The sequence below is a fragment of the Cordyceps militaris genome (genome assembly GCF_000225605.1).
Source record: "Cordyceps militaris CM01 unplaced genomic scaffold CCM_S00002, whole genome shotgun sequence".
NCBI classification, from domain to species: Eukaryota; Fungi; Ascomycota; class Sordariomycetes; order Hypocreales; family Cordycipitaceae; genus Cordyceps; species Cordyceps militaris.
The window spans coordinates 2346364-2370744 of NW_006271970.1; the positions used below are offsets into that span (position 1 = coordinate 2346364).

General features: G+C 54.3%; 8 protein-coding genes across 8 annotated transcripts; 5 read left to right on the top strand and 3 right to left on the bottom strand.

The window, feature by feature from the left end:
- Window positions 1-7: 7 nt before the first annotated feature.
- CCM_02656 (WD40 domain protein) lies at window positions 8-1692 on the bottom strand (the record flags this gene model as incomplete). Its single annotated transcript, XM_006667808.1, has 3 exons — window positions 8-679; window positions 740-1596; window positions 1668-1692. 3 exons carry the CDS (start codon window positions 1690-1692, stop codon window positions 8-10), a joined length of 1554 nt encoding a protein of 517 aa, XP_006667871.1.
- A 620-nt stretch (window positions 1693-2312) lies between these two features.
- Window positions 2313-4156, top strand: CCM_02657 (Protein kinase-like domain; the record flags this gene model as incomplete). Its single annotated transcript, XM_006667809.1, has 4 exons — window positions 2313-2529; window positions 2577-2962; window positions 3019-3235; window positions 3312-4156. 4 exons carry the CDS (start codon window positions 2313-2315, stop codon window positions 4154-4156), a joined length of 1665 nt encoding a protein of 554 aa, XP_006667872.1.
- A 447-nt stretch (window positions 4157-4603) lies between these two features.
- Window positions 4604-5469, bottom strand: CCM_02658 (cleavage and polyadenylation specific factor 5; the record flags this gene model as incomplete). Its single annotated transcript, XM_006667810.1, has 2 exons — window positions 4604-4866; window positions 4932-5469. The coding sequence occupies 2 exons, from the start codon at window positions 5467-5469 to the stop codon at window positions 4604-4606; spliced, it is 801 nt and encodes a 266-aa protein (XP_006667873.1).
- Window positions 5470-6932: 1463 nt separating this feature from the next.
- Window positions 6933-8711, top strand: CCM_02659 (uncharacterized protein; the record flags this gene model as incomplete). The annotated part of the gene is made up of 1 exon (XM_006667811.1): window positions 6933-8711. One exon carries the CDS (start codon window positions 6933-6935, stop codon window positions 8709-8711), a length of 1779 nt encoding a protein of 592 aa, XP_006667874.1.
- A 1647-nt stretch (window positions 8712-10358) lies between these two features.
- Window positions 10359-11369, top strand: CCM_02660 (DNA-binding protein; the record flags this gene model as incomplete). Its single annotated transcript, XM_006667812.1, has 3 exons — window positions 10359-10923; window positions 11007-11196; window positions 11249-11369. The coding sequence occupies 3 exons, from the start codon at window positions 10359-10361 to the stop codon at window positions 11367-11369; spliced, it is 876 nt and encodes a 291-aa protein (XP_006667875.1).
- Window positions 11370-12843: 1474 nt separating this feature from the next.
- Window positions 12844-16689, top strand: CCM_02661 (a-pheromone processing metallopeptidase Ste23; the record flags this gene model as incomplete). Its single annotated transcript, XM_006667813.1, has 5 exons — window positions 12844-12850; window positions 13300-13538; window positions 13597-14451; window positions 14515-16150; window positions 16211-16689. 5 exons carry the CDS (start codon window positions 12844-12846, stop codon window positions 16687-16689), a joined length of 3216 nt encoding a protein of 1071 aa, XP_006667876.1.
- A 912-nt stretch (window positions 16690-17601) lies between these two features.
- Window positions 17602-22685, top strand: CCM_02662 (ubiquitin C-terminal hydrolase, putative; the record flags this gene model as incomplete). The annotated part of the gene is made up of 3 exons (XM_006667814.1): window positions 17602-17618; window positions 18050-18708; window positions 18787-22685. The coding sequence occupies 3 exons, from the start codon at window positions 17602-17604 to the stop codon at window positions 22683-22685; spliced, it is 4575 nt and encodes a 1524-aa protein (XP_006667877.1).
- A 723-nt stretch (window positions 22686-23408) lies between these two features.
- CCM_02663 (uncharacterized protein) lies at window positions 23409-23960 on the bottom strand (the record flags this gene model as incomplete). Its single annotated transcript, XM_006667815.1, has 1 exon — window positions 23409-23960. One exon carries the CDS (start codon window positions 23958-23960, stop codon window positions 23409-23411), a length of 552 nt encoding a protein of 183 aa, XP_006667878.1.
- Window positions 23961-24381: the final 421 nt, after the last annotated feature.

The window sequence follows — 24381 nt, forward strand, 5'->3', positions numbered from 1 at the left end:
CGCCGTCTCACGTCTTCCGGAACTGAAAAGTGTCTTCCACCGCCGCACCATCATCCATCGATGTATCAGAAATGTCCGGGTCGAACCCGCCGCCATTGCTCTTGGGCGGCGGCTCGTTGTCCCACTTGGACGCGCCGTGCCACGTCTCCGGGACCTCGTCGCCTTCGCCCAGCGAGAGGATCCGGTACTGCTGTGGCGTGGACAGCAGCGCCAGCGGGATATCCATGTCTAGGTTGATCCACGAGATCTGCGCCTTGGCCGGCGCGCCGACCGAGCTCCCCCTCGCCGCGATGAACTCGTCCGGCACCACGGGCGTGGGCCCCGGCAGCAGCGGATCCCACAGGTACGACAGCCCCGGGCGGCTCTCGCTGTGGGCGGTGATGAGGAGCAGCTCCCGCGCGTGCTTGTGCCAGGCAAAGGTGACGACGGAGTGGAACACGAGCACGGCGCGCAGCTCGGCCGCGACAATGTCCCAGATCCAGATGGTGCCGGGTGCGTCGTCGAGGCGCGTGGCGAGGAGCGTCGAGGAGGCGTCAAAGGCGAGGCTGGCACAGCCGGATTTTGTGTCCGTTGGTTTCCCGTCGGAGGGTGTGCCTGGCGGTGAGATGGGCTGCGTCGCGCGCTGAAATGTGTGCACTGTTTCGCCCTCTCTAGATATTGTGAGCTGCTCCTGCCATACCTATACCCAATGGGTTAGTGAATTGGGCTCCGACGCGGGGTGTCGAGATTGGAAACATACATGTAACGCATCCCGAGGTTCAATCGTCACGGGGTGTGTGAATATTGCGCTCTTCCGCCATGAGTCTGTTTGTAATATCACAACGCCACGACTGTGGTCACCTATGGCGCAAAGCTCCGAGCTAGGACTCGGCTGGCAAGTCCTGATGCCTAGCTCCAGGAACGCATCTGGATCATCTGACAGATTCGCGCCGGTAATTGTTCTAAAGTGCTGCCCATCCGCTGTGTAGAGCACCAACTGGTGCCCATGCGCGGCCGCCTCCCAGAGCATCAGCCACCTCCCGTCCGGCGTCCAGCACACGGCCTGGGCGTCCACCACCGACTCCACGGCCCACGACTTTTGCACCTGGCGGGAGACGGGATGGTGTATGCTCACGAAATCCTTGCCGCCGCGCCGCGTCAGCACGGCCAGGTGCGCCGTCGCGGGGCGCATCGAGTAGCTCCGGTGCACCGAGGCCGGCTGGTGAAACTTGGGGTGCGCAATCTCGACCGCCGTCGCCGTCGCGAGGTCGAAGACGGCCAGCTTGAGGCCCGAAGGCGAGCAGACGAGCACCTCGCCGTCGCGGGCGCCGAAGCGTGCCAGGGTGGCCTTTTCGCCGGGCAGCAGCGGGCTGTGGATGGCGGCGGAAAATTCGCCGTCAACGGCGGTGGCGGAAAAGACGTGGACGCTCTCGCCAGCGCAGACGAGCAGCCGCGTGGACGCGGGCGACCATTGCAGCGACGTCACGGGGCCGAGGCCGGACGGGAGCGAAACGATATGCTCTACCTGCAGCGTCACGACGGAGCGCACGGTGATGGTCTGCGCGCTCAGCGTGGCGACGAGGCGGCCATCGAGGCTTGCTTTGCACAGTGGCGTGGCTGTCCACGGAAAGCTTGGTCAGCACGCGGTTTGGGAAAGTTGGGGTTGATCGCGGACGCAGAGGGCATACAAGGAAAAACGGGAGAGGCATACATGGCGCAAAATGTGACGTGTAGCTTGTATATCGCCTTGGGCGCAAAGGATGAAGTGTTGTTGATTGATCCCGAGCCGTTGGATGTTTACCAGGTTGCCTAGGCGGTAGTAGGGCGCGGCAGCGCTTGGTCTCGCGTAGCAGCAAAATGGGAATCTTGGCCGGCTAAACTGTTCCACGACCCCAGAGTTTATTAGAAGAAAAATATTTTCATGAAGTAATGATATATCACATCTTGACTATCCAACCTTCCTGGGATGACATCCATCCCTTATTTTCTTTTTGGCTTATTACTAGGCAATTTGGGCGGCTTTGTTTCGTCGTTTGTGGAGGCTCCAGAGCCACTTTTGCACCTATACACCTTCAACACAGGCGCTTAAGAGTCTGAAAAATATCAAAATGAGAGCGGTATACTGTTATTCCAATAGATAGCTAGCTTGGACACTGGCGAGCTGACAAACACTGCCGAGTGAAGTTGTTTGCAAATCCTCACCCCCACCGCACACCGACAGGGTCTCATAACTAAAAAGGGCCAACGGCTGGCCAGCATCGTCATCACGCATCACGCACGCCTCTGCCCAAGTGCCAGGCTTTCCTACCCAACCAACCCGTGTGTTTTGAGCCATGGGGACACAGGCAGGGGAAATTCGAGCTCTCATCCGGTCCTCGGATCTGCACCCAGTAGAACATGCGATCCTGACTGATTTCTTCCTCGGCGCCGCAAGTGACCAAGACGCGGCCATGCACGAAATCCGCCGGCGAGTCCTTGCAAGTCCCAGCGAGCCTATTGAGCGCGTGTTGCGCCAGTTAAAAACCGATTGGCGCAGTGTAGCCTCCGCAGGTCTGCGCTGCCATCTGCGGTCGGTTCTTTGGCTAACTATCAAACAGCTCTGGAGCAGAATCCCGTCGGCGACAGGCTCACTGCCTTGCTTATGCGCCGAGATCAGGAGCGCTGTTGTATCAGCCCCCCGCATTGTCCGCCGCTCAAAGCTCCCAGCCCAGACTACATTCTGTCGCCCGGCCTCGAGCCTCTCCTCCGCCCGGAGAGCCACGACCCGCAAGCCAAGCTCCTGCAGGCCTTTATCGCACCCAAGAATGTCGCGTACCTGCGCACCGTGCTAGGCGAGAGCGAAACCAATACGAGCAATGCGTGGCTCCTATCGCCCGGCCTGGGCGCGGCTATGCGTCGTCACAAGTTGACTCTACAAGAGTTGACTGGTCTACCACGCCGTGCCCTGGAGCCCATCAACATGGCAGTGATCAAAGAAATGCGGGTATTCAAAAAAGAGCCAACTTGTTGCGCTATTCGAAATACTTATTCGTGTCACAGTTTGGCGCATTCTCCTATGACTCTACCTTGCAATGTTGCGACGGAAGCCCCTTGCCACAAGACCGGATGAACCTCGTCAGGCTCAAAACAGACTCGCCCGAGCTTCCACTGCCGTCCCCGTATCTTCTACAACTACAAAGGGCATTTGCAGAGACCCTCGAACAGTTTTCCGTCGAGGAGGAATGCTTGAAGCCATGGCCAGTACGCCAAACAGCCAGTATGTTAAACACAAGCCCCCTTACACCTTTACTTTCATCTGAATTGTGGACTGACCAAGGACTTTAATCTGCTAGAATTCTGGAATCGAGGTTGGCTCTTATTCTTTCGCCGCCTCTGGCACTTTGTGCCCCGATTCATTCGAACCTATGTCTATAGAATGCTTATTTCATCTGAAAAAGGAAGACTCGTACAGATATACAAGTCACAGTCTGCTGGGCTAATTGCGAAAATAGATGGGGGGAATGAGGCGGCAGCTCTTGCGCTTCTGGAACGAGAAGCACCCGGCGTGCCGGCACCCCTACTTATAGACACGTATACCGACGAAGGCAATGATGTTGTCATCATGACACAAGTACCAGGCCAACGGACTTTGGATGTTCTTTTTCGCATGACATATCAAGAGCGCCGTCAGCTTGCCGACGACTTGGGCAAAGCAGTTGCGCAGCTGCGACGCGTTCCCAACCGCTCCGGGTATTTGTTCACTGGAGTAGCGAGGAATCGCAACCAAGGAGCCCGAATATGCGATGCCGTTGTTGGCGATCAAGCATGCGGCCCTTTTCATAGCGAAGACGAGTGGAATCTCTCCATGACGGGCGGCGAGATTCAGTCGTGGCGCTTGAGACATCCTGAGGCACTTTCGTCGCCTAAACATGGATCTGTCTTTACTCACGCTGACCTACACCTAAATAACATTCTTGTTGATGGAGGCCAGTTCTCTGGCATTGTTGACTGGGAGATATCAGGGTTTTATCCGGAATACTGGGAAAATGCCAAGGGTATGAATGCCGGCTTAAATTGCGAAGAGTCTCAACCGATACACAACATAATCTGGAAAGATAAATACAAGGCTGAATGCGACTTAGTGGCGGCTCTTATGGCTGCCTTCCCTTGGGGGCCACCACGCATTCAGGCGGTATGAAGCAGGCGGATTTCATGGATCCGTCTTGGCCACGCTGTATCTTGTGTTGCTGCCCTGCCTCTCACGCCGTGCATCAGCTAAATCGGACGAAGCCACCAGTCAAGGCCCAATAATGTTTGTTCAAAAAGACTAGAATATGGTGAGGAATCTGGTTTATGTTAACCCCTTTGCTCCAACCATCCGCCTCGTGTAGTTGCCACCAGCCAGGACGAGTATGCTTAGTTAGCCTTGGATACCTTGACAATACTCTTACGCAACGGCCCCAAAAGTGTTTCTAGATACAGCTTGAATTATAGGGGAAATTCAAGAAAATTTGGATCCACCCAATCTAGCTATGAGCACATTGATGCAACATGTCCACGAGGCACACGAAGACCGCGTTGCCCTAACAGGACCGAAAATAATTTGTCCATACGCCCAACACCGTCGCCAATGAATTCAAACGCGCTAATTTGTTCCATTCTCCTCCTTCATATCTGTGTCATCGCCAACGAGGACTTTTGTCTTGGGTGGGGGGCGTTCGCCGGCTTTGTAGCCCTCGCCTGGTGTTACCGTGACCACCTTGCCGTCCTCGTCAACAAATTCAAAGTTGTAGCGGCTCAAGATGTGTGGAATCGCGGCAAGTTGAGGTCCGTAGCGACCGCTGTTTTCGTAAAGCTCAAAGAGCGGAACAGCGAGCAGCTTCATGTTCTTGGGAACGCTAAGTACCTCTGCGTGAACTGTTAGCAAACGCGAAACTAGAGTCAGGCCATGAGTTGCGGGCGGAGCATCATACTGGTCTTGGGGAGGTGAATGAGGTAGATTTTCTTGCACTCCTTGGGACGGGTGATGTGAGCGGGCAGAAATGGGTACATGAAGGTTTCAAAATTGGGCCGCCACCATTGCGACAGGCAGTCGCCAATCTCCCACTCGCCAGGCTTTTCATCCGCGCCGAGGCGGCCAACAGGTGCCAGACGCTCATCGAGGCGCACCTTGAAGCCGTCATTCTCGTCGTCCTCGGGCCGCAGGTAGTCGCCGGGGAGCTTGAAAAAGGCGTTTGCGATTTGCAGCATGAGAATGTGGGCGTGGTTGTGCTCGTGGCAGACGAGGATGCCCTCGCAGGTGCGGCGCATGCCGTGCTCGGCATAGTGCTCTTCGAGGCGCCTTAAACGTGCAATGACTGAGGGGTCCTCTTCGGGTTGTGTCTCCTTGACGCCAAAAGTGTAGTTGGAGGAGGGATAGACGCGGATCGTGGGCGGCTGGTTGCCGTTGAAGTCGAGGGGGAGGACGGGCGGACTTCCCGACTGGGTGTCGTCGACGCGTATTGTCGACATGATGGTGAATGAAGGGAAAAGGGCGAAGGAGAGACTTGGGGGCAGCGCAACTGGCGGGATCTGACGCGGCTTCTTCCAGAAAGCTCCCGGGCTGCAGCTGTCAAAAAGGTGGTGGTGCTGTTGGAGACACAAGAAAGCGGCAGCGGCTGGGCAGCAAAGAGCTGGCGCAAGCTTTGGTCCAAAAGGGGAAAGCGGTGAGTCATGAGAAACCGTACCTACCTTACCGCACCTAGGTACCTACATGCCTACACTACCTACAGCTGGTGGTAGGTACCTACAGTGGTGTAGGTAGGAACGCTGGGCGCAGAGACAACCTGAACCTGAATTCCGATGATGATGGAATTTTTTTACGAGATGGATTACCTCTGAATGATTTATATTCGGTTTCGGTTCCCTTTTTTTCTTTTTGTTTGCCAATTTAATTGGCGCCCAGTGTGCTGTGATACCTTGCCCAGCGTATTCGGGTTACGAACAAGACGAGCCTAACTACCTAATTTGTACAGCATTGCAGCCACCGCCTCACGAATGTTACCAGCTGGCACTAATTCATCATTGAGCTTTGGCTCAAACTGATACAGATGTAACTCTGACAGCTTGCAATAAGTGGCGTAACATGATACGGAGCGATCTGATTGGCAGCCGTACTTGGGCGGGCGGGCAGGGCGCAAAACAGCAGTACATAATTTGAGGCCACAGATTTGATGCCTTGATGGCCTATTAATCTACCCACTCTATGGGTTTTCGATACGCCAGTACAATCGTAGCCCTACCCCAGGAACCCGGTAAAATATGTCGTATTGACCGCCACTTATACCCCTCCATGATAACGAATAGGCGTGGCTCTCCCGCTGATCAGAGATAAGAGTAAGTAAATACTAAGAGTCTATGAGCTGCGGAAAAGAAGCCCGACTCAGTTCTTTTTCGTAGTCTGTCTCTTCCTCCCTTTGTCCGTTTTGGTAGGGGCCTTTTGTAGCGAGCGCCTGAGCCGCTGGACAATGACCTCCGAGCTAAGACAATGGTGACGTGCATCACAGCACAAGCTTGGTTGATCGAGTAGATCAGTAGCCAATGGGACCAAGAGAATCGACGACCCCGGGACAATAAAGAATAAATAATGTATAGTGCAGGCATCTACACCCCAGACAACCAGTGGCGACCCACGTGACGAGGTGGGATGGGCCGCCAACATTGGGCCATCGCCAATGATAACTGGAAGCCACCAAACAATCTCCACGACGAAAGGCAAAAACCAAAATCACCTGCATGCATTGTCCGCCTCGTTGTCGTCCCAAAACAAGGCGATCGCGCCCCAGCCCCGACCTCTGACTGCACCTGCCTGCCACCGTTTCTGCGTCATGCCCCCGCTGGAAACAAGCATAGCCATTCATCCGTTTAGCGTCGCCCGTTGACACTGGACACTGGACACTGGACACTGGAACGTGGAACGCTGACACTGGACAACAATGGACGTGGCCGCCAGCTTGCACGACCGTCTCCGCACCAGGCTGGACCATCTCGAGGCCAAGCTCGAGGCGCACCGCCAGGAGCTGTTGGACGAGTTTCACCAGCACTACCACCAGCTGACGCGCACCGCAGATCCATCCGCCGTCGTCACCATGCAGCACCAGCTTCGAACCACCTTGGACCATTATAAAACACTCCGTCCGAGCCTTCCAGCAACGAATCCGCCTCTGCCGCATCCGCCTCAGCCCGCCGCCGCGCCAGCAGCTGAGTCACCTCCTCGGCCGCCTGTCAGCGATAACCCCGAGACGGCGACCACGTCTCAAACTCTATCGCTAGCGTCAACGCCTGCCGACTCCGGCAATCTAGTCGCTCCAGGCAGCCCACGCGACCGTGACCACGAGCTACAGGGTCTCTTCACGCCGAGCTATCTCCCTCTGTTGGCAGATTCGGACGTAGCCGCCGACAGCATACCCGCCGTCACAACCACGGCTGCTGCCATTTCCTCCCAGCAGCCCTCTGTCGTGGCCGGCAGCCCAAACAGCGCCGACAACGGCTGGATGCCTGCGACTGAGAACCTCATCGCCAACAGCACGACCAGCGCCGAGATGAATCAATCCGCCGACGAAAACCGCTTTCCCGGTGGCTTGACAACACCACCCCGGCATCGGCCGCGCGAAAGTGAGCCTGCTGACGCTGCGACGGCCGACGACGCAAACTCGTCAGCCTCATCTGACAAGGGCGACAACAAAGGTCCCCGCAGCGCCCTCCGACGATACTCCAGCATATATAAATCGCCCCAGAGCCCTAGACGTGTCCGGTTCGAGTTTATGGGTGCTGAGGTCTTGCCCACTGCGTCTCCGCAACCCGGCGATACCATGATGCCGTCATTACCATCACCCATGTGGGAAGGCGAAAACGTGACAGTGGACTCGGTCCTGGGAGGTGATGCCGACGACTTGGAGCCCCCGCCCTTCAAGAAGATTTCCTCGTCCGATGCTCTTCGGGCACTATCAAGAGAACCGCTGGAAGACGGCACGGTATGGACTGTGGTGAATCCCGACTCAGATAATGTCGTCACGAATCAAATGCAACAAGTAGACTTGGGCAAGCCATTGGCAAGCACGGAGCCGGGAATGCAGCAGATTCGACAAGACACCGGCAACGACACAAACGCACCCGATAGTAGTTTTTTAGACCTGAAGAAGACGAGGGTCGCAACTCCCCCGCCTCTCAATAAGGCGCCTGCCAACGCCTCAGACGTGGGGGACGATGGCGATGACATGTTTGAATTCGAAGATGAAGGCGGCAAGACCTTGTCATCATGGCCGCCACCCTCATCTGCAGATGAAGACGAACAGAGCGAGGATGAAACTGCAGCGGACGTGGCCGCATCCTTCGACGAGCTCAGCACATTGCGCTCGCCGACCACCGTCGCGCCCGCGCCCATGCCCAAACCCAAGGCCGAAGCCCCCGCACCCGCCACGCCCACCACACCTCGCTTCCACGTCGGCTCAGTAGGCTCCTACAAGGGCCGCTCCATCATGATGCCCGTGGTCAAGGACCCCGAAGTCCACGCCAAAGCGGCCTCCATTGGCATCTTCAACTCGTTTGTTGGCGGCGTGGATGGCACGAGCGGTATGGACGCCGCCGACCTAAGCAGCTACAGGGCCAGTTTTATGCGCGATACTTTTAGCGGCACGCCGCGGAGCTTTACCGAGCGCCTGATGATGGAGGACATGGAAGCAGATAGGCTGAAGGAGAAGCCGAACGAGCAGTAATTGTGCTTTGGAACGAGCGAAAATTCTGCAGGAAACGGGTGTATATTGGGATTTTTTGCAAGAGGTTGCTTTTATATATACTGACTACTTCAAACGGGTACATGGATTTTGATTTGGTGCGGACTGGACTGCAGGGACTAGTCGCGTACCGGCGTATGGGATTTGGTAAGGGTTGGTGCATATACGAATATCAGAGGTAAAAACACGAGGTCAAGACGAGGCAGGGGAACTGCAATGAAACAAAGGGGGTTGTGACTGTCTCTACAGCACACGACGCATCGGTGACGCAGGGTGTTGAGCAGAGCCAGGTGCACACGGGTCGGTTATAGCTTGAAGAGTAATACGGTACTAGAGATATCCAAGAAATGAGAATCTTTTCGCAAGAATACAACAAGCAATTGTCACCATAGCGCTCCCTTTACAAGTAAACCCAGCTGTTGACAATCCATGACGAGGTCCTGTGAGCGAGTTGATGACGGCGACGGCGCTTCGCAAAAAAGATTTAGTAATGAAAAGCAGAGGAAGCCCGAAGGCCGGAGCTCCAGGTACTTTGTGAGACAATTGAGAATCAATAATACAACCTTGTTGAATTCTCTTTATCTTGACAAGTGCCAGACCACACGCTGCTGTCCGTGCATCCGTTGCCAAGCTCGGCAGATGGGATGAATCTGGAGCAAACAAGAGTTTAGAAAAGAGTAGCGACACGTGGTGGTATCGACCGATGGCCTCATGTCCGATGCAACCCTGCACCCTACTCACTTGAGAAGTCTTATAAAAAATGTCGTCCGAAATCGTACTCTGGGGCCCGCCAATTGTGAGCCCCCCTACACCGACTTGACTACCGTCCCATGGTGTCGCACAGACGTGGTAAGAAAGGCCGCGGGAATTGTTTATTTGGATTTGATGGGTGAGGGAGACGTAGATGTGCCAGGTAGAGTTGCCGGGCAGAGTGCCGCGTAATAGCGATTACAATGAACGACCTCCTCTCGGGTGCTCACCATACAATGATAGCAGGAGGAAGGCGCGGCAATTGCTGTTGGTGGCTTAACTGACAAGAGCTCCGCCAATGGAATGTTCATGGAAACGGTCAAGATGATGGAGAAATCGATTGCCCCCGTAGATAACTGGCAGCCATGCGGGATGGCTTTTTACTGGTCGCACAACACGTTCCGCTGTGCCGTGTCTCACGGCGCTCCGCGTCACCACCAACCCTCTCACCGTTGTCGGCATTGACTCTGCCTTAGCTAAGTCTGGCTGCACACAACCGCGTCAGTGGAAACATGTGGTACACAGGTTCTACCAACTGCATGTCGCGTTTGTGCTCATGACGACATCCTACAGGAGCGTCGTGTTTGTGGGCAAAGCCTTCAGTTATCGTTGGTTAAAAAAAAAAGACCGATTTGGATTACTCATGTCAATCGACCCATGTTTGCAAAATCGTAGTCAAAGGAGCTCTCGATCGCTGTCGCAATGCCCTAAGTTTAGAGAGCGAATGTATAACGCGTGCATGACGTAGTCGAGTTTGTGTTGAACCCAAAGTATATAAGAGCCACGGGCGAGAAGAAGCGGCTAAAGTCGAGCGAAAAGAGAGAAATCAATTACCGTTTCATCACCAATTGCAAATAGACAAAGGAGAAAAAAAGCAAAATGAAGGACTCCAAAGACGTGATCCAAGAGTTCAACGAGCTTGTCAACATGACAGCTTCAGAGCTCGAAACATGGCTCGCGTCCAAGGACTCTACCGAGGCGGGCTGGTCCAAGGACGACAACGGCGAGGAGACTGTTGGCCACGAAAGCGGCCGCAAAATCACCGAGATTTTAAAGTCGAACCCCTCCAAGGACGCCCAAAAGTACAACGACGATCAGATCAGCCACATGCGCAAGGTGGTGGCGTACTGCAAGCGCCACCTGGCGCAGGAGCAGCAGAGCCTCGAGAGCAAGTCGCCGGGCGAGGCGAAAAAGACCAAGTCGTACATTTCGCTCAAGAACTGGGGCCATGATCCGCTGAAGAAGCAGACAAACGGGAAGCAGTCGAGCAAGGGGGGCAGTGATGGGGAGAAGGAGAAGAAGGAGGAAGAAGAAGTGGACGGCGGCAAGACAGCAAGCCGAAACGGCGACGGGGACCAGGAGGCGGACAAGGAGGCGGGCGAGAAGCGCAAGAGAAGCGACAAAGACGACGCGCCGGAGCCCAAGAAGCAACAAACCCGACAAGGTCAGTTTGTTACAATGTGCTGGATACGAAGAACAAGGGGGGGGATCTGTGATTGACGCTAAAGAAAAATATCCCATAATTAGGCTCCGAGCAGGAAAAATCCGACGCCGGGGAGGACACTGCCGACGACGACACAGCAAGCGATGAGGAAGCCGGAGAGAACGGCAAGGCAAAGGCAACGTCAAACAAGGGACCAAAGCCCGGTGAGACGGTTAGTTGGAACTGGGGCAACGGGCAGCCCAAAGGCAAGGTCCTGGACGTCAAGGAGGAAAAGTACGTGATGCCATTCATGGCGTTTGTTCGGATGCTGACTGTAACAACATAGGGCCACCATTACGACCAAGCGAGGGAACAAGGTCTCGCGCGAGGGCGATTCTGATGACCCAGCAGTCATCCTCGACACTGGGAAGAGCAAGGCGATCAAGTCGGCACATGAGCTCAATTAGTGTTTCCTGGGGATGAAAAGGTCTCTTTTGTACTAGTTTTTGGTTATTTTAATGGATGTAACGAGTCGCAAATCTTGTCGCAGTTCTTTACGACTAGCCAGTTGACCTGCCACCCTGAGAGCTTGCTCTTTGTTTGAATCGTCGTCGTGGTTGTTCAAAAGTGGCGTCTGGGGGCACACCCTCCATCTGTCGTAGCCGCCACACCACCCAGATGAAGAAAAGAGCTGCATGAACTACCCCGGCTTACGGTCCCAGGGCTACGGTTGGCAAGGGTCTCGACCTGGGATGCTTGTCATGTGAGGGCGGGAATTGCCAAGTGAACTTAGAAGACGCCAAGAGCCGTGAGCAAGATAATGTAGCAAAGTGATTTCTCAAAGATTCCGTTTCTGACGTTACACCATTCCTGCGTAGTTTGTGTTTGTGCTCCCGCCATCTCCACGGGGTGGAGGGGACAGGCGAGTCACTTTGGGTTGGGACTCCAAAAGTGAGTGGCTCGTCGCGCTCATCATGTTCGGTCAACAAATGGCAGTCGCTGTTCGGAGCTGGGATGGGTGCGAAGCTGCCTGAGATGGCCTTGGGAAGCGGGGGGCACGGTGAGCATGACGAATGAAGGGTGACGCGGAAAGGTCTCCAAGGGCTGGCGAGCGGCTGTGTATGCATGCGGATCAACAAAGCCGAAGAAGAAATGTGCCCTTTTTGGGGGCGCTTTGCAGTGCTGCACGAGTCATCTCTGAACGATAGGATGTGGGCGGAGTGTTGTATTCCATACCAGGCAAAGGATTGTTACGGTGGGCGGTTGCGGTCAGCTGGTGGTGAAGGGGGGGCGGGATCGGCTGGTGGTGCAAGGGCACCCATTGGCGGCGAGGCCACGATCTCCGGTTTGGTTGGCGTCGTGTCAGTGTCAGTGTGCCAAACAGTCCAATCTTGAGCAAGCTTCAATGCACTTCAGCCCAACAGGCCAGCCAGGGTCGGACCTGGTCGAGCCAGATCCAGCCCCCCTTCTTCGGCCACGACTTCCATTATACGACGTGCGTAGTATTGATGATATCGATGAACGAGGAGCCAATAGACTCCACTGGAAGAGGGTAGACGGATCTGCCACACAGACGCAGCCTACCTATGTACCGAGGGCCGCGTGGGCCACGGAGCTACGCCATACGAGCTGAGTGTGGCAAGGAGTCATCTCAAAGGCTGTCGATGGGGAGAGATTGGGATGTGTGTGTCATGGGGCGGGAATGATGGAACATGGAGTGTGTTGATGAGCATGTTGGTGCAAGACGTTGAAAGCGTTTGCAACGTCTCGATTGATACCACTTTGTTAGTTTAGTAGTGAATGACCAGCTTAGGTAATGCGATAGCAAAGGTACCTTACTTGTGACTATGTAGGTACCAGGTGTCGCTCGGCAGGCTGTCCCTGTAATACAGAGGCCCACTCCCTACCGTCCCGCTATAAAGCTCTTCTCCACCACTCAAAATGCCCTGTCCGTCTGTCCGGGTGCTTGCCGTCGTTTGCTTGCCTGCCTGCCTGCCTGTCTGGCCTGCCTGCCTGCCCGTCTGCCTGCAACCAGGCTGCTGCCATTCACAGGCCAGCCAATGCAGCTAGCTACCTGACAAAGGTAACCAGTAACCAGTCCAATCAAATAGTAACAGTCCACTGTAGTAATCCACCAATCCACCAGCCAGCGCCGCGCAGTCGGCAGGCTCTGTGAGACCCAGACCCCAAAGCAAACCTGGACCGCCTTTAATAAGTCGTCACAAATCCATCCCCCACGGCGGGACACTATCGAGCTCTCACCACCATCAATGGTCCGCAGCGCCGTCTCTCCTCTACGTCGACTGCTTCTTCCTTTGCCCATTTCTCGCCTTCCTTCTCGCCTGATACCCGTCTCGACATCCCCCCGTTGCTGCCATCACACTATGCCTCCTTCAGCCCTGCCGGACCCGGCGTTCGCTCTCGGCCGTCACAAGTCGGTTACACTCTTGACCGACCGTCTTGAGAAGCCCTCGCTCGACGATAGAGACTACCGCGTCATCCGCCTCGACAACGGCCTAGAGGCCCTTCTTGTCCACGATCCAGAGACGGACAAGGCTAGCGCTGCCCTCGACGTCAATGTTGGTAGCTTCTCCGACGAACAAGGCATGCCTGGCATGGCCCACGCTGTCGAGCATGTGAGTGGCCCGATGCGCAATTGATGTAGCTTTCAACTGACATTTCTATAATTTCAAGCTCCTCTTCATGGGAACCAAAAAGTTTCCCGTCGAAAACGAGTACAGCCAATACCTCTCCTCCAACAGTGGCAGCTCCAACGCCTACACAGCCGGCACTTCGACAAATTACTACTTCGACGTCGCTGCCAAGCCAGCCAATGACGAGGAACCTACCGAGACCAACCCTTCGCCCCTCCACGGCGCTCTGGACCGCTTTGCGCAGTTCTTTATCGAGCCGCTGTTTCTGTCGAGCACCCTCGACAGGGAGCTGAAAGCCGTCGACTCAGAAAACAAGAAGAATCTACAGAGCGATGTCTGGCGTCTCCAACAGCTGGAAAAGTCTCTGTCAAATCCCAAGCATCCGTACTGTCACTTCTCAACCGGCAACTTCGAGGTACTCAAGACCATCCCTGAGTCGCAAGGCATCAATGTGCGCGACAAGTTCATCGAGTTCCACGCAAAACACTACTCTGCGAACCGTATGAAACTCGTTCTCCTCGGTCGCGAGTCGCTCCAAGTCTTGGAGAAGTGGACTGTGGACCTCTTTTCCGCCATTGTCAACAAGAACCTGCCCCAAAACAGATGGTCAGACGAGACCCCCTTCAGATCTAGCGACGTCGGTATCCAGTGGTTCGCCAAGCCTGTAATGGACTCCAGAGAGCTGAATTTGACCTTTCCCTTCATTGACGAAGAGGAACTATACGAATCACAACCCAGCAGATATATTTCACATCTCATCGGCCATGAAGGGCCTGGAAGCATCATGTCCTACATCAAGAGCAAAGGATGGGCTAATGGTCTGTCCGCGGGCGGGTACTCCGTTTGCCCCGGCACTCCCGGTATCTTTGATGTTCAAATCAGATTGACCGAAGAAGTAAGTTGTTTCCTAATCTGCTTTCAATACTTTTCGGTCAACAGAGTTACTAACTTTCAACAGGGCCTCAAAAATTACCCAGAGATTGCCAAGATCTTCTTCCAGTATGTGTCGCTGCTGCGTCAATCACCTCCGCAAGAGTGGATTTTTGAAGAACAGAAAGGCATGGCCGATGTCGACTTCAAGTTTCGGCAAAAGACACCCGCTAGTCGCTTCACAAGCAAAATCAGCTCCGTTATGCAAAAGCCTCTGCCGCGTGAATGGTTGCTGAGTGGCCATAGCCGTCTACGGCACTTTGACGCAGAAGTAATCTCGAAAGCCCTGGACATGCTCCAGCCCGAAGCACTACGCATGAATATTGTTTCTCGAAAATTTCCTGGGAGCTGGGACAAGAAGGAGAAGTGGTACGGCACAGAATATACCGATAGCAGGATCTCCGATGACCTCATGGCCGAGCTGAAGAAGTCCGCTTCGGTCTCGGCGGCCGATAGGCTTCCAGACCTCCACTTGCCACACAAGAACCAGTTCATACCGAACAAGCTTGAAGTGGAGCAGAAAGAAGTGGCAGAACCAGCCGTTTCACCCCGGCTGTTACGCAATGATCAACTGGCCCGAACCTGGTGGAAAAAAGACGACAGATTCTGGGTACCCAAAGCCAATGTCATCGTCAGCCTGAAGAATCCCATAATACACGCCACAGCAGAGAATAGCGTCAAAGCTCGGCTTTTCGCAGAACTAGTCCGTGATGCCTTGGAGGAGTACTCATACGATGCCGAGCTCGCTGGGTTGCAGTACACCGTGTCACTCGATTCGCGTGGTCTTTTTCTGGATGTCTCGGGATACAACGATAAGCTTCCGGTGTTACTTGAGCAGGTTGCGGTGACGATGCGAGACATTGAGATCAAGGCAGATCGATTTGATATCGTGAAGGAGCGCCTGACTCGCGGTTACGATAACTGGCAACTCCAGTCATCATACTCGCAAGTAGGCGACTACATGAGTTGGCTCCATGCCGAGTCCGACTATATCATTGAGGAGCTGGCTGCTGAACTCCCAGATATCACCATTGATGCCGTGCGTAGCTTTCAGAAGCAAATGCTGGCTCAAATGTACATTGAAGTTTATGTTCACGGAAACATGTACAGAGGGGATGCCATAAAGGTGACAGATCTTCTGACGTCATGTTTTAGATCAAGAATTTTACCGCCTAATCATTGGCCTATCATTCGATCTCTCATTATTCCGCCCGGCTCTAATCTCGTGTACAAGAAGACGCTGAAGGATCCGGCCAACGTCAACCACTGTATCGAAACTACATTTTATGTTGGAGATCGGGGTGATCGCCGGACCCGCGCAAGAGCCTTACTCGCCGACCAGATGATTCACGAGCCTGCCTTTGATCAGCTGCGTACCAAGGAGCAGCTCGGCTACATTGTGTTTGCTGGCATGCGCAGCTTTGCAACGACGTGTGGTTTCCGATTTTTGCTTCAGTCGGAGCGAGAACCGGAGTATCTAGACCGTCGCGTGGAGGCGTTTCTGATTCAGTTTAGTCTGACTTTAGATGTGATGACCGACTCTGAATTCGAGAGCCACAAGAGGAGCTTGATTAACAAGAGGTTGGAAAAGTTGAGAAATCTGGACCAGGAGTCGTCGAGACACTGGGGCCAAATTTCGAAGGAATATTACGACTTTGAGCAGGGTATGTGATACTGACTGTTAGTCATATATCTAGGAGTCTAGGCTAACCATGTTTTCACAGCTCAATTGGATGCCGCGGAGGTGAAGCTCGTCACCAAGGCGGAAATGGTTGATTTTTACAACAAGTATCTCCACCCTTCCTCGACAAGCCGCGCCCGTATCGCAGTACACCTTCATGCGCGGGGGGCCGTTGAGCGCGACAACAAGATTGTAGAAGCGCTTGACAAGGCCGGCTTTTTGGATGTGCCAGAGGGGGATCGCAAGAGTATAGACTTGCTCAAGGCTCACCTGCAAGCCAAGCACAAGCCGTCCGAGTCAGATTTGGATAGCATCACTGCCTCGATCAAAGAGTTGGGGCTGGTACAGACGGCGCACCCTGAAGATGATGCCGAGGCAGTTGCCAATGGTGGAAAGTGTGCGGTTGATACTGCACAGGAAATTGAGGATGTTCGTCTGTACAAGGCGGGCCTGCTGGCAAGCTCGGGAGCGCGCCCGGTGAAGCAGCTGAGTGAATTTGAGGACATCGACCCAAAGCTTTGATTGCGGGAAATGTCGAGACGTCAAAAGGCAGCATCTGCCTAGAGGGCAAAGCGTTGTGGTGGTCCAAGGGCAACCTAGTACGACCACATATAGAAATGACAACTATTAACGAAGTTTCACGCGGATATCTGGAGCGGAGTTGCGCAGATAGGGGGGCCTTTTGTATTTCTTGTCGCCGCCGACGCATGTAGAGAGATTTAGTATTAATACAATTATTGCCTTTTGCTGGAGTGCGGAACTTGGAAGATTGCGATGTGAGCTGCAGGTGACCGTGCCCATTACGTGGCGGATTTGTTTGCTACCTACATACCTAGGTACACAATTATGGCATGACTAGCGGTCAAGTAATTCCTTACGTAGATATCTAGAAAAGCTAGAAAAGGGCAACGTTGCTTGATCTTGGAAGCGATGGCCGTCCATCTCTCCATGCCGAGCAAGGAAGGAGATGTGCCGATTGGGGTGAATAGTAATACCGTTTCAAACCTGCCTGTGCCCAGCAAAAGACTCGACACTGGGATGACGCAGCCTTGTTTGACGGACCAGGGTGGGTGGTGAGAGCCTGAGGGAAGGCTCGAGCCCAGCGGATTTTGGCCGTCTGGGGGAGAAGCTGTTGGAGCCTTTGATACGATACTCGTGAGGCGACATGTTGCACAAGGCGCGTAAGATGCATCGTAATCGTATATAAGAGGTTGGGGAGAGATGGTGCATGATGCCCTGCGGCTGATCGACTTTTACAGGCTACTGAGGTAACAGGTACTAACACTTTCCAGGAGGTAGTTCAGTGAGAGTGGGTGGTGGCCGTGAGCCGCCTTACTTTTCAGTGGCTTGCGCTTTCTTCGCAAATCAGCTTTGGTCAATCCATCTCGGAGGCAAGAAATAAATACTCGACATCGGTCATAACTGCTCCGTAATATGATAAAATCACAACGGTGCTGACTGTTTCAACTTATTATTAGATCAATCAGCTTTTTGTCCCCTCCATCTCCCTTGCCTGGTATTGCTGTGGCCATCTACCAGACCCACTCAAAGTGACTCGTCTCCCTCCACAAGCCCCGATAAAAGCCCTTGTCAAAGTTCTCTCTTTTTTTTTGAAATTCGCAAACTCCGTAAAAAGAGAGAGACAGATCGAGAGAGGGTCATCATCCTTTCTTGGGTTCCAAGAAAAAACATCCACGTCACACCAGGGTAGCTTGTTGCTACATACGCCGCTCCTGCTTCGCACCTGCGCCAACCTGCATCGCCATTTCTTTTCCAGCCCGCCGCTGCCTCTTTGTTCTGCCTTTTGAGCTGCCCGCCACGCAGCTCAACCCTTCAAAACGTCTTCCTCAAAGAAGAGAAAGCTTGCAGCCCGACTGTCCAGCACCCGGCAGCCCGACTCACCGTCGCCGGAATCGCACTCGCCCGACACCGCCCTGCCCTCGTGCGAGCCCATTGACGACCACGACCGCGACGACATCGCCGCCTACTCCTTCACCACCGTCGACGACGACGTCCGCCGGAGCCTTCACCGCGAGAGCAGCCCGGCCTACTTGCGATCCGACTCGCTGCAGCCCGCCTCCAGCCTCCCCGCCCGCCTCCAGGCCGCCGCTGCCGCTGCCGCCACCCACAGCAGTGGCACCGACGGCGCCAACGCGTACCACCGCCCATCCTCGCTCCACGACTACGCCTCCTCGGCCGCCTCGTCCCCTGGTGCGTCGGCGTATGCTGGCCTGTCCCTCAACAGCGAACGGGGAATTGATGAGGCTGGCTCTGCGGTTACGTCACTGCCCAGAGGCCAGTCTCCCTTTCGAGTGTCCAGACGGGCTATCATGAATGGTGACGCCGAGTTGCCCCACCGCTCCTCCTCACCCCTCAAGCGCCGTGCCTCCAGCATGGATCCCGAGCCGGATGCCGCGTCTCGCAACGACCACGACGTCAACATGAATTCTTCGCAAAACACGGCCCCCGCCAGGTCCACGGATGTCCCCCGGGCCATGAGCGTTGACCCGCCAGAAGGTCCTGACGCCGCCCCAGCACAGAGTAAGCTTCAAAGTCCAAACGCAGCGGCGTGACCCAAGCGTGGTACAATCTAGCTAACATCAATTGAAATTGAAAAAGACCGGCCGCCTCTTGCTGAGCAAATCAAAATTATTGAGACGCTTCTCAAGGCATTCGAGGAGGCTCCCATCGCCGAAGGCAACAAGGCCTATCTCGTCTCCAGGGCATGGGTCGACAAAGCCCGCTCGCTGCAAGGACCAAGCAAGGCCAATGCCGAAGACAACGACGTGCACATTGGCCCTGTCGACAATTCGGACATCATCGACCAGGTTATCAAGGACCCCTCAGGTACCACCTTTACCCGCCTCAAGCCCGGTGCCGATGAAGAGATAATTGTTCTCTTCCCAGAGGATGCCTGGAAACTCGTTGTCGAGTGGTACGGCATCAAGGAAGGACAAGAGCCTATCGTCCGCTCTGCTATAAACTCATCGGAGGCTGATGCCAATATTCTTTACGAGTTTCACCCCCCCATCTTTCGCGTTCACCGCGTTTGGTCGGAACTGAGCCCATTACCCATCGAGCAGGCCCTGAAAGCGAACAATCCTCCTGCTATTCTTGCCCCTAGAAGTCGCGGCGCAAACCTCCAAGCATTTTTAAAGGACATCAAGACCTGGGCGGGCATTCCTCTCGACCGCAAGGTCCTTGTCCACCAAGTCCGACTCCCCGCCCCCACCGCCATCCCAGCTGCCCAGGAAGCGGGCTCTGCATTGACGCCACCTGATTCTCCCGGCCGCGACACCCAACATGCCGACGGCTCCTGGCCTAACCTGCTGGTAGACCTGCCCACATTTGCACAGTCCCGGGAATTTCGTGAGCAACTGTCCCACATACAGGACAAAACAAACGGCAGTTATACGAGTACCGTTCAACTACATATGAAGAACCTAGTGACAGATGCGACACTAGTCCTAGACGAAGTGATTGAACCACCCAGGATTTCGGTGAGCACATACAAGGGTCAGCAAACAACGCAAAAGTCCTCGTCTGCTGGTTCTGTATTTCTATCCAAGATGAGTAGCGCTAGGAGTAGCCCGGGCCCCGAGGGCGTCATGACCAGAGGCCGTGCAGGCAAGAAGAAGACGCTTGGCCGCAGCGTTGGCGTTGTTGGCTTGCACAACCTTGGCAACACGTGCTACATGAACTCGGCGCTGCAGTGTGTTCGGAGCGTTGAAGAATTAACCAAATTCTTCATCACTGGGGCGTATGTTGCCGAAATCAACAAAACCAACCTCTTGGGTTACAACGGTAAAATAGCGTCGACCTATGGTGGTCTCCTACGCGACATTTACCAAGAAGGTCGCGGTTCGGTCAGTCCCCGAGACTTTAAGAGCACTGTCGGCAGATGTCGAAGTACTTTCTCCGGCTGGGGCCAACAGGACTCGCAGGAATTCCTTGGATTCTTGCTTGACGCTCTTCAGGAAGATTTGAGCCGTATCAAGAACAAGCCTTATATCGAAAAGCCTGATTCTACCGACGAAATGATCGACGACCCTGAAGCTATCCGCGAAATGGCTGCCAAGGTATGGGAAATCACTAGACTGAGAGATGATTCAGTCATTGCCGACCTGTTTACTGGCATGTACAAGTCGACGCTAAAGTGCCCCGAGTGTGGCAAGATTAGCATCACGTTTGACCCTTTTAACACTTTGCCGCTTCCCCTTCCGTTGGAAACTGTGTGGAGCAAGACGGTCAAGTTCTTTCCTCTGAATGATGTGCCTGTCAACATTGACGTCGAACTTCCGAAGCATAGCTCCATCGAAGCTCTCAAGGCGTATCTATCTCTCCGCACAGGGGTACCTGTTGAGCGAATGATGGGCGCCGAGGAATATAAGGAAAAGTTCTTCAAAATTTATGATAACAACCAGGATGTCTCCGACGAAATCACGCAGCCCGACGTACCTACATTTCACGAGCTAGAGTTGGTGCCTACAAACTGGCCTTCCAAGCCATCGCCACAGAGATACCGCTCAATGCTGGATGTTGATACTCAACCTGAAGATGCTGAGGATTCTGCCACAGAGAGGATGGTTGTGACCGTTGTGCACCGTCGGCCCAATAACCCCAGTCGCGCAGACGACACATGTCCGCCTCACTTTATCACTCTGACAAGGGAAGAGGCATCCAGCTATGACGCCATTCAGCGCAAAATTCTTGAAAGGGTTGCAACATTTTCCACCTGGAGCAAATTCGCCAATGATGAGGAGGCTGAGGGCACGGATACGGATATGGTGGCCACTTCGGATGCCGACTCTTCAGGAGAAGGCAAGGTGGCGGCAAAGTCAGTCGAGGGCGAAGAGGACATGGTCGATGTCACAATGAAAGATACCAGTACTACGCCTCCAGGTCAACCCGCTTTGCTGAAGCGGTTCAATAAAACGCGACCCAAATTTGTGGATGCTTCGGCACGACTCAGCCCTTCACTACAGAACTTGTTTGAGCTGAGATATTTTGCCAGCCCTAGCGACCGAGCCGTTCCTACAGGATGGCAGTCTGCAGACAACAACAGAACGTTGCCCAGTCTATCAGACCGCATACCTCAAGTGTCCGACAAGAGTGAAGAGAGCGGTACACCCGAGAGCTCAAACGGCGACGGCTCTGACAACGATAATGAAAATGAAAATTATGAAGACAAGGACGAACAGGGTAACGAAGAAGCGAAGAGCGAGTCAATCCAAACTCGTATGGTCGCAGAGTCAAGCGAGGAGGACCTTCCTCGTCGATTTGATCGTGGAGGTCGCAAACAAAGAAACGGTGGCCGGAAGAACTTCAAGCATAAATCATATGGCAAACGCGGCGCCAATCAACGAGACAGGCTCATGCGAACTGGCAAGGCCAATGGTCTTGCTCAATTAAATCCGCAGCCAATGCCCCCAGCAGTTGCCGATGGTGGTCCCCTTGTCCGTCTAGGCGAGGGTATTGCTGTTGATTGGAACGAAGATGCTTGGGAAATGGTCTTTGGCGGAAAAGGCAAAGAAAATCCGGCTGAAGGCACCAGAACTTTTCTTCGTCTGCAATCGCTACAAGATCCTATTATCAAGATCAACCAGCGCCGCCGTCAAACTCGGAAGTCGAGAGGCATTACCCTGGACGAATGTCTGGATGAATTCGAGCGGGCCGAGATTCTTTCTGAAAATGACATGTGGTACTGCCCCCGCTGCAAGGAACACCGCCGCGCCAGCAAGAAGTTTGATTTATGGAAGACACCGGACTATCTCGTGACTCACTTGAAGCGATTTAGCAGCAGCGGCTGGCGGCGTGACAAGTTGGACGTGCTGGTCGACTTTCCGATTGAGGAGCTTGATTTAACGGCACGTGTGATTGAAAAGGAGGATGGCAAGTCGGAAGTGTACGACCTGATCGCCGTCGACGACCACTACGGTGGGTTGGGCGGCGGCCACTACACAGCCTACGCCAAAAACTTTGTGGACGGCAAGTGGTACAACTACAATGACTCTTCAGTAAGCCTCGTGTCGGACCCGCAGTCTGTTATTACCAGCGCAGCGTATCTGCTCTTTTACAAGCGTCGTGCATCTGGGCACCTGGGCGGGCCGCGCTTTGCAGCCATTCTGGACAAGTACGAAAGGGACACGACGGAAGGAGAAAGCAGCGGGGACGATGATGCTGGCGGCAAGACGGATGAAGATCTTCCAGCGTACACTGGGCGCGGACTTGGAGATAGACGACCAAGCACGGAGGATGAGTCGGGGCCCAGCACGTTGCTGGCGCCGACTTGGAGCTTTGGGCCTCTGGACAGCGGAGCCGAGCAGTCAGCGGGGCCGGCCAGCGACGTGGCCCAGTGTGAGTCGTCGGAAGATGACAGCAACGCGCAAGCCATCTATGACACAGTCATGGCCGGGGGTGGGGAGAGCTTGGAAGGCCTCATTGCGGGAGAATTCGAAGGGGTGGTAGCCGGAGAGGATGAAGCGACGGAAATTGACGCCGAGAACTCGAGGGCTTAGTAGGTGGAGAGGGTATGGGTTATGAACTGAGAGGGTTTCTTATGACGAGGGCGGAAATCATGCCAGTTGGCAACGGCGGCGGGTCAGCTCGTGATGGAAGTAGCCGCGGGTCATTTTTATATACACATGATATTTATTAACAGCATGGATACGGGAGGTAGAAGGGGCAGCGCTTTGCAGTTATTTGCAAGGAGAGAAATAAAAACTATAGATTTACAGGCGTATACTTATGATGGCTGTTTTGCTCTGACGGGCGGATGCGCTGGGATGGAGAGCGGCTGACAATTCTGGGTGCTTGGGACAAGGCGCGTAGCGCCGATTGGTGATGTGCAAGTGCCGAGAGGAGCGCGGGAGGCGCAGGAGTCGCAACAGTTTATAACTACAAATTATTAGATGCCGAAATGTGCGAATGTAGAGTGACTGGAAGGGGAATGGCGGGCTCGGTTGGGCACGTCTTGGGCGAGCGAGGCAGAGGTTCCTGATAACTAGTTGGGCGCCCCGAGGGGGCCGGGGCAAGTAGAGTTTGAAAGGTGATGTATGCTGCTGGTGAAGAAACAAGTGACGGCAGATGCTGGCCGGTGGTTTCTTGTACGTTTTGTTTTCTCCCTTTTTTTCTCCCTTGTCTCAATTTTTTAGGTTGGTGGTTGAGAGTGACAAAGTCGAGAACATGGAAAGCGGTCGTTGCTTGAACTAATCTACCCTGGCCCCTGTTCGGCAGAGCTCTCACGCAGGCCCCCTGGTAGTGCGGTTTTCTAGAAGGCTTCCAGACCGGGATGCTGGTTGTTGGAAGGGGGAGAAGGGAGGGGCTGGCCATAGAGAGGTTCGTTCTTGTTTCTTCCGGGCTTGGAGATGATGTGCCGATTGATGGCAGGAGGGAGAGTGGAGGACAGAAAAAGCGGGAGAGAAGGAAAGGGAAGTCAAGATGGCGCCAGATGGTGGTGGGAATCGGATGACTTGATTGGGTGTGATTGGGTGTGGTGCGTGGTCGTGGTGGTCGTGATACCCGAGACAAGAGACGGGATTTTGGTAACTAGAGATGGAGTAAAAGGGCAGGGCACGGGAATTGTAGGACGGAGAAGAAGGCGCGTCCGGCATCGAAGCTAGAGTAGGTGCCGTTGTTTTTATGGTTGACCGTTTCTGCGATGGCTTGATGATGATGATGGTGTTGAAACGGTTCCCCCACTGCGGGAAACGTTTGATGAGTGACGAGCCAGTGTGGTGGATGTGATTAGTGATTGTACGAAGATGTGTGTGGGTAGGTGATATTTGAAACATGGTATATCCTTTTCTTCTTCATTGTTATTATTATTGTTGTTTTATTATTCGTGTAAATTGCATCTGTATGTCGCAGGGAGGCGGCCGGATGCCGCACCGTGCTGCTGCATGTCGCGGTATGGATTCTAGGCGCATATCAAGGCTGCTCGCCCTGCAGGAGAAATGTGTCCCATGTTTTCCCTTGAGGAGAGCGGGGGGGGGGGGAGGGAATCCGTGTTGTTTGGCGCGTGTAGTTTCCTATTTGGTTTTTATCAGGCAGTTTTTATACCACAGCTTTTACGCGGATGGCGGCATTGACTGTGTCGCAGGTCTAGGGCTGGCGGTGCAGGGGCATCATGGAAAGGCGCCCTGTCCGGCTGCTGGTTCGTGGTAGAAAAAAAAGGGGGGCGTAATGCGGTGTGTTGACGGCGTTGAGGTCTGT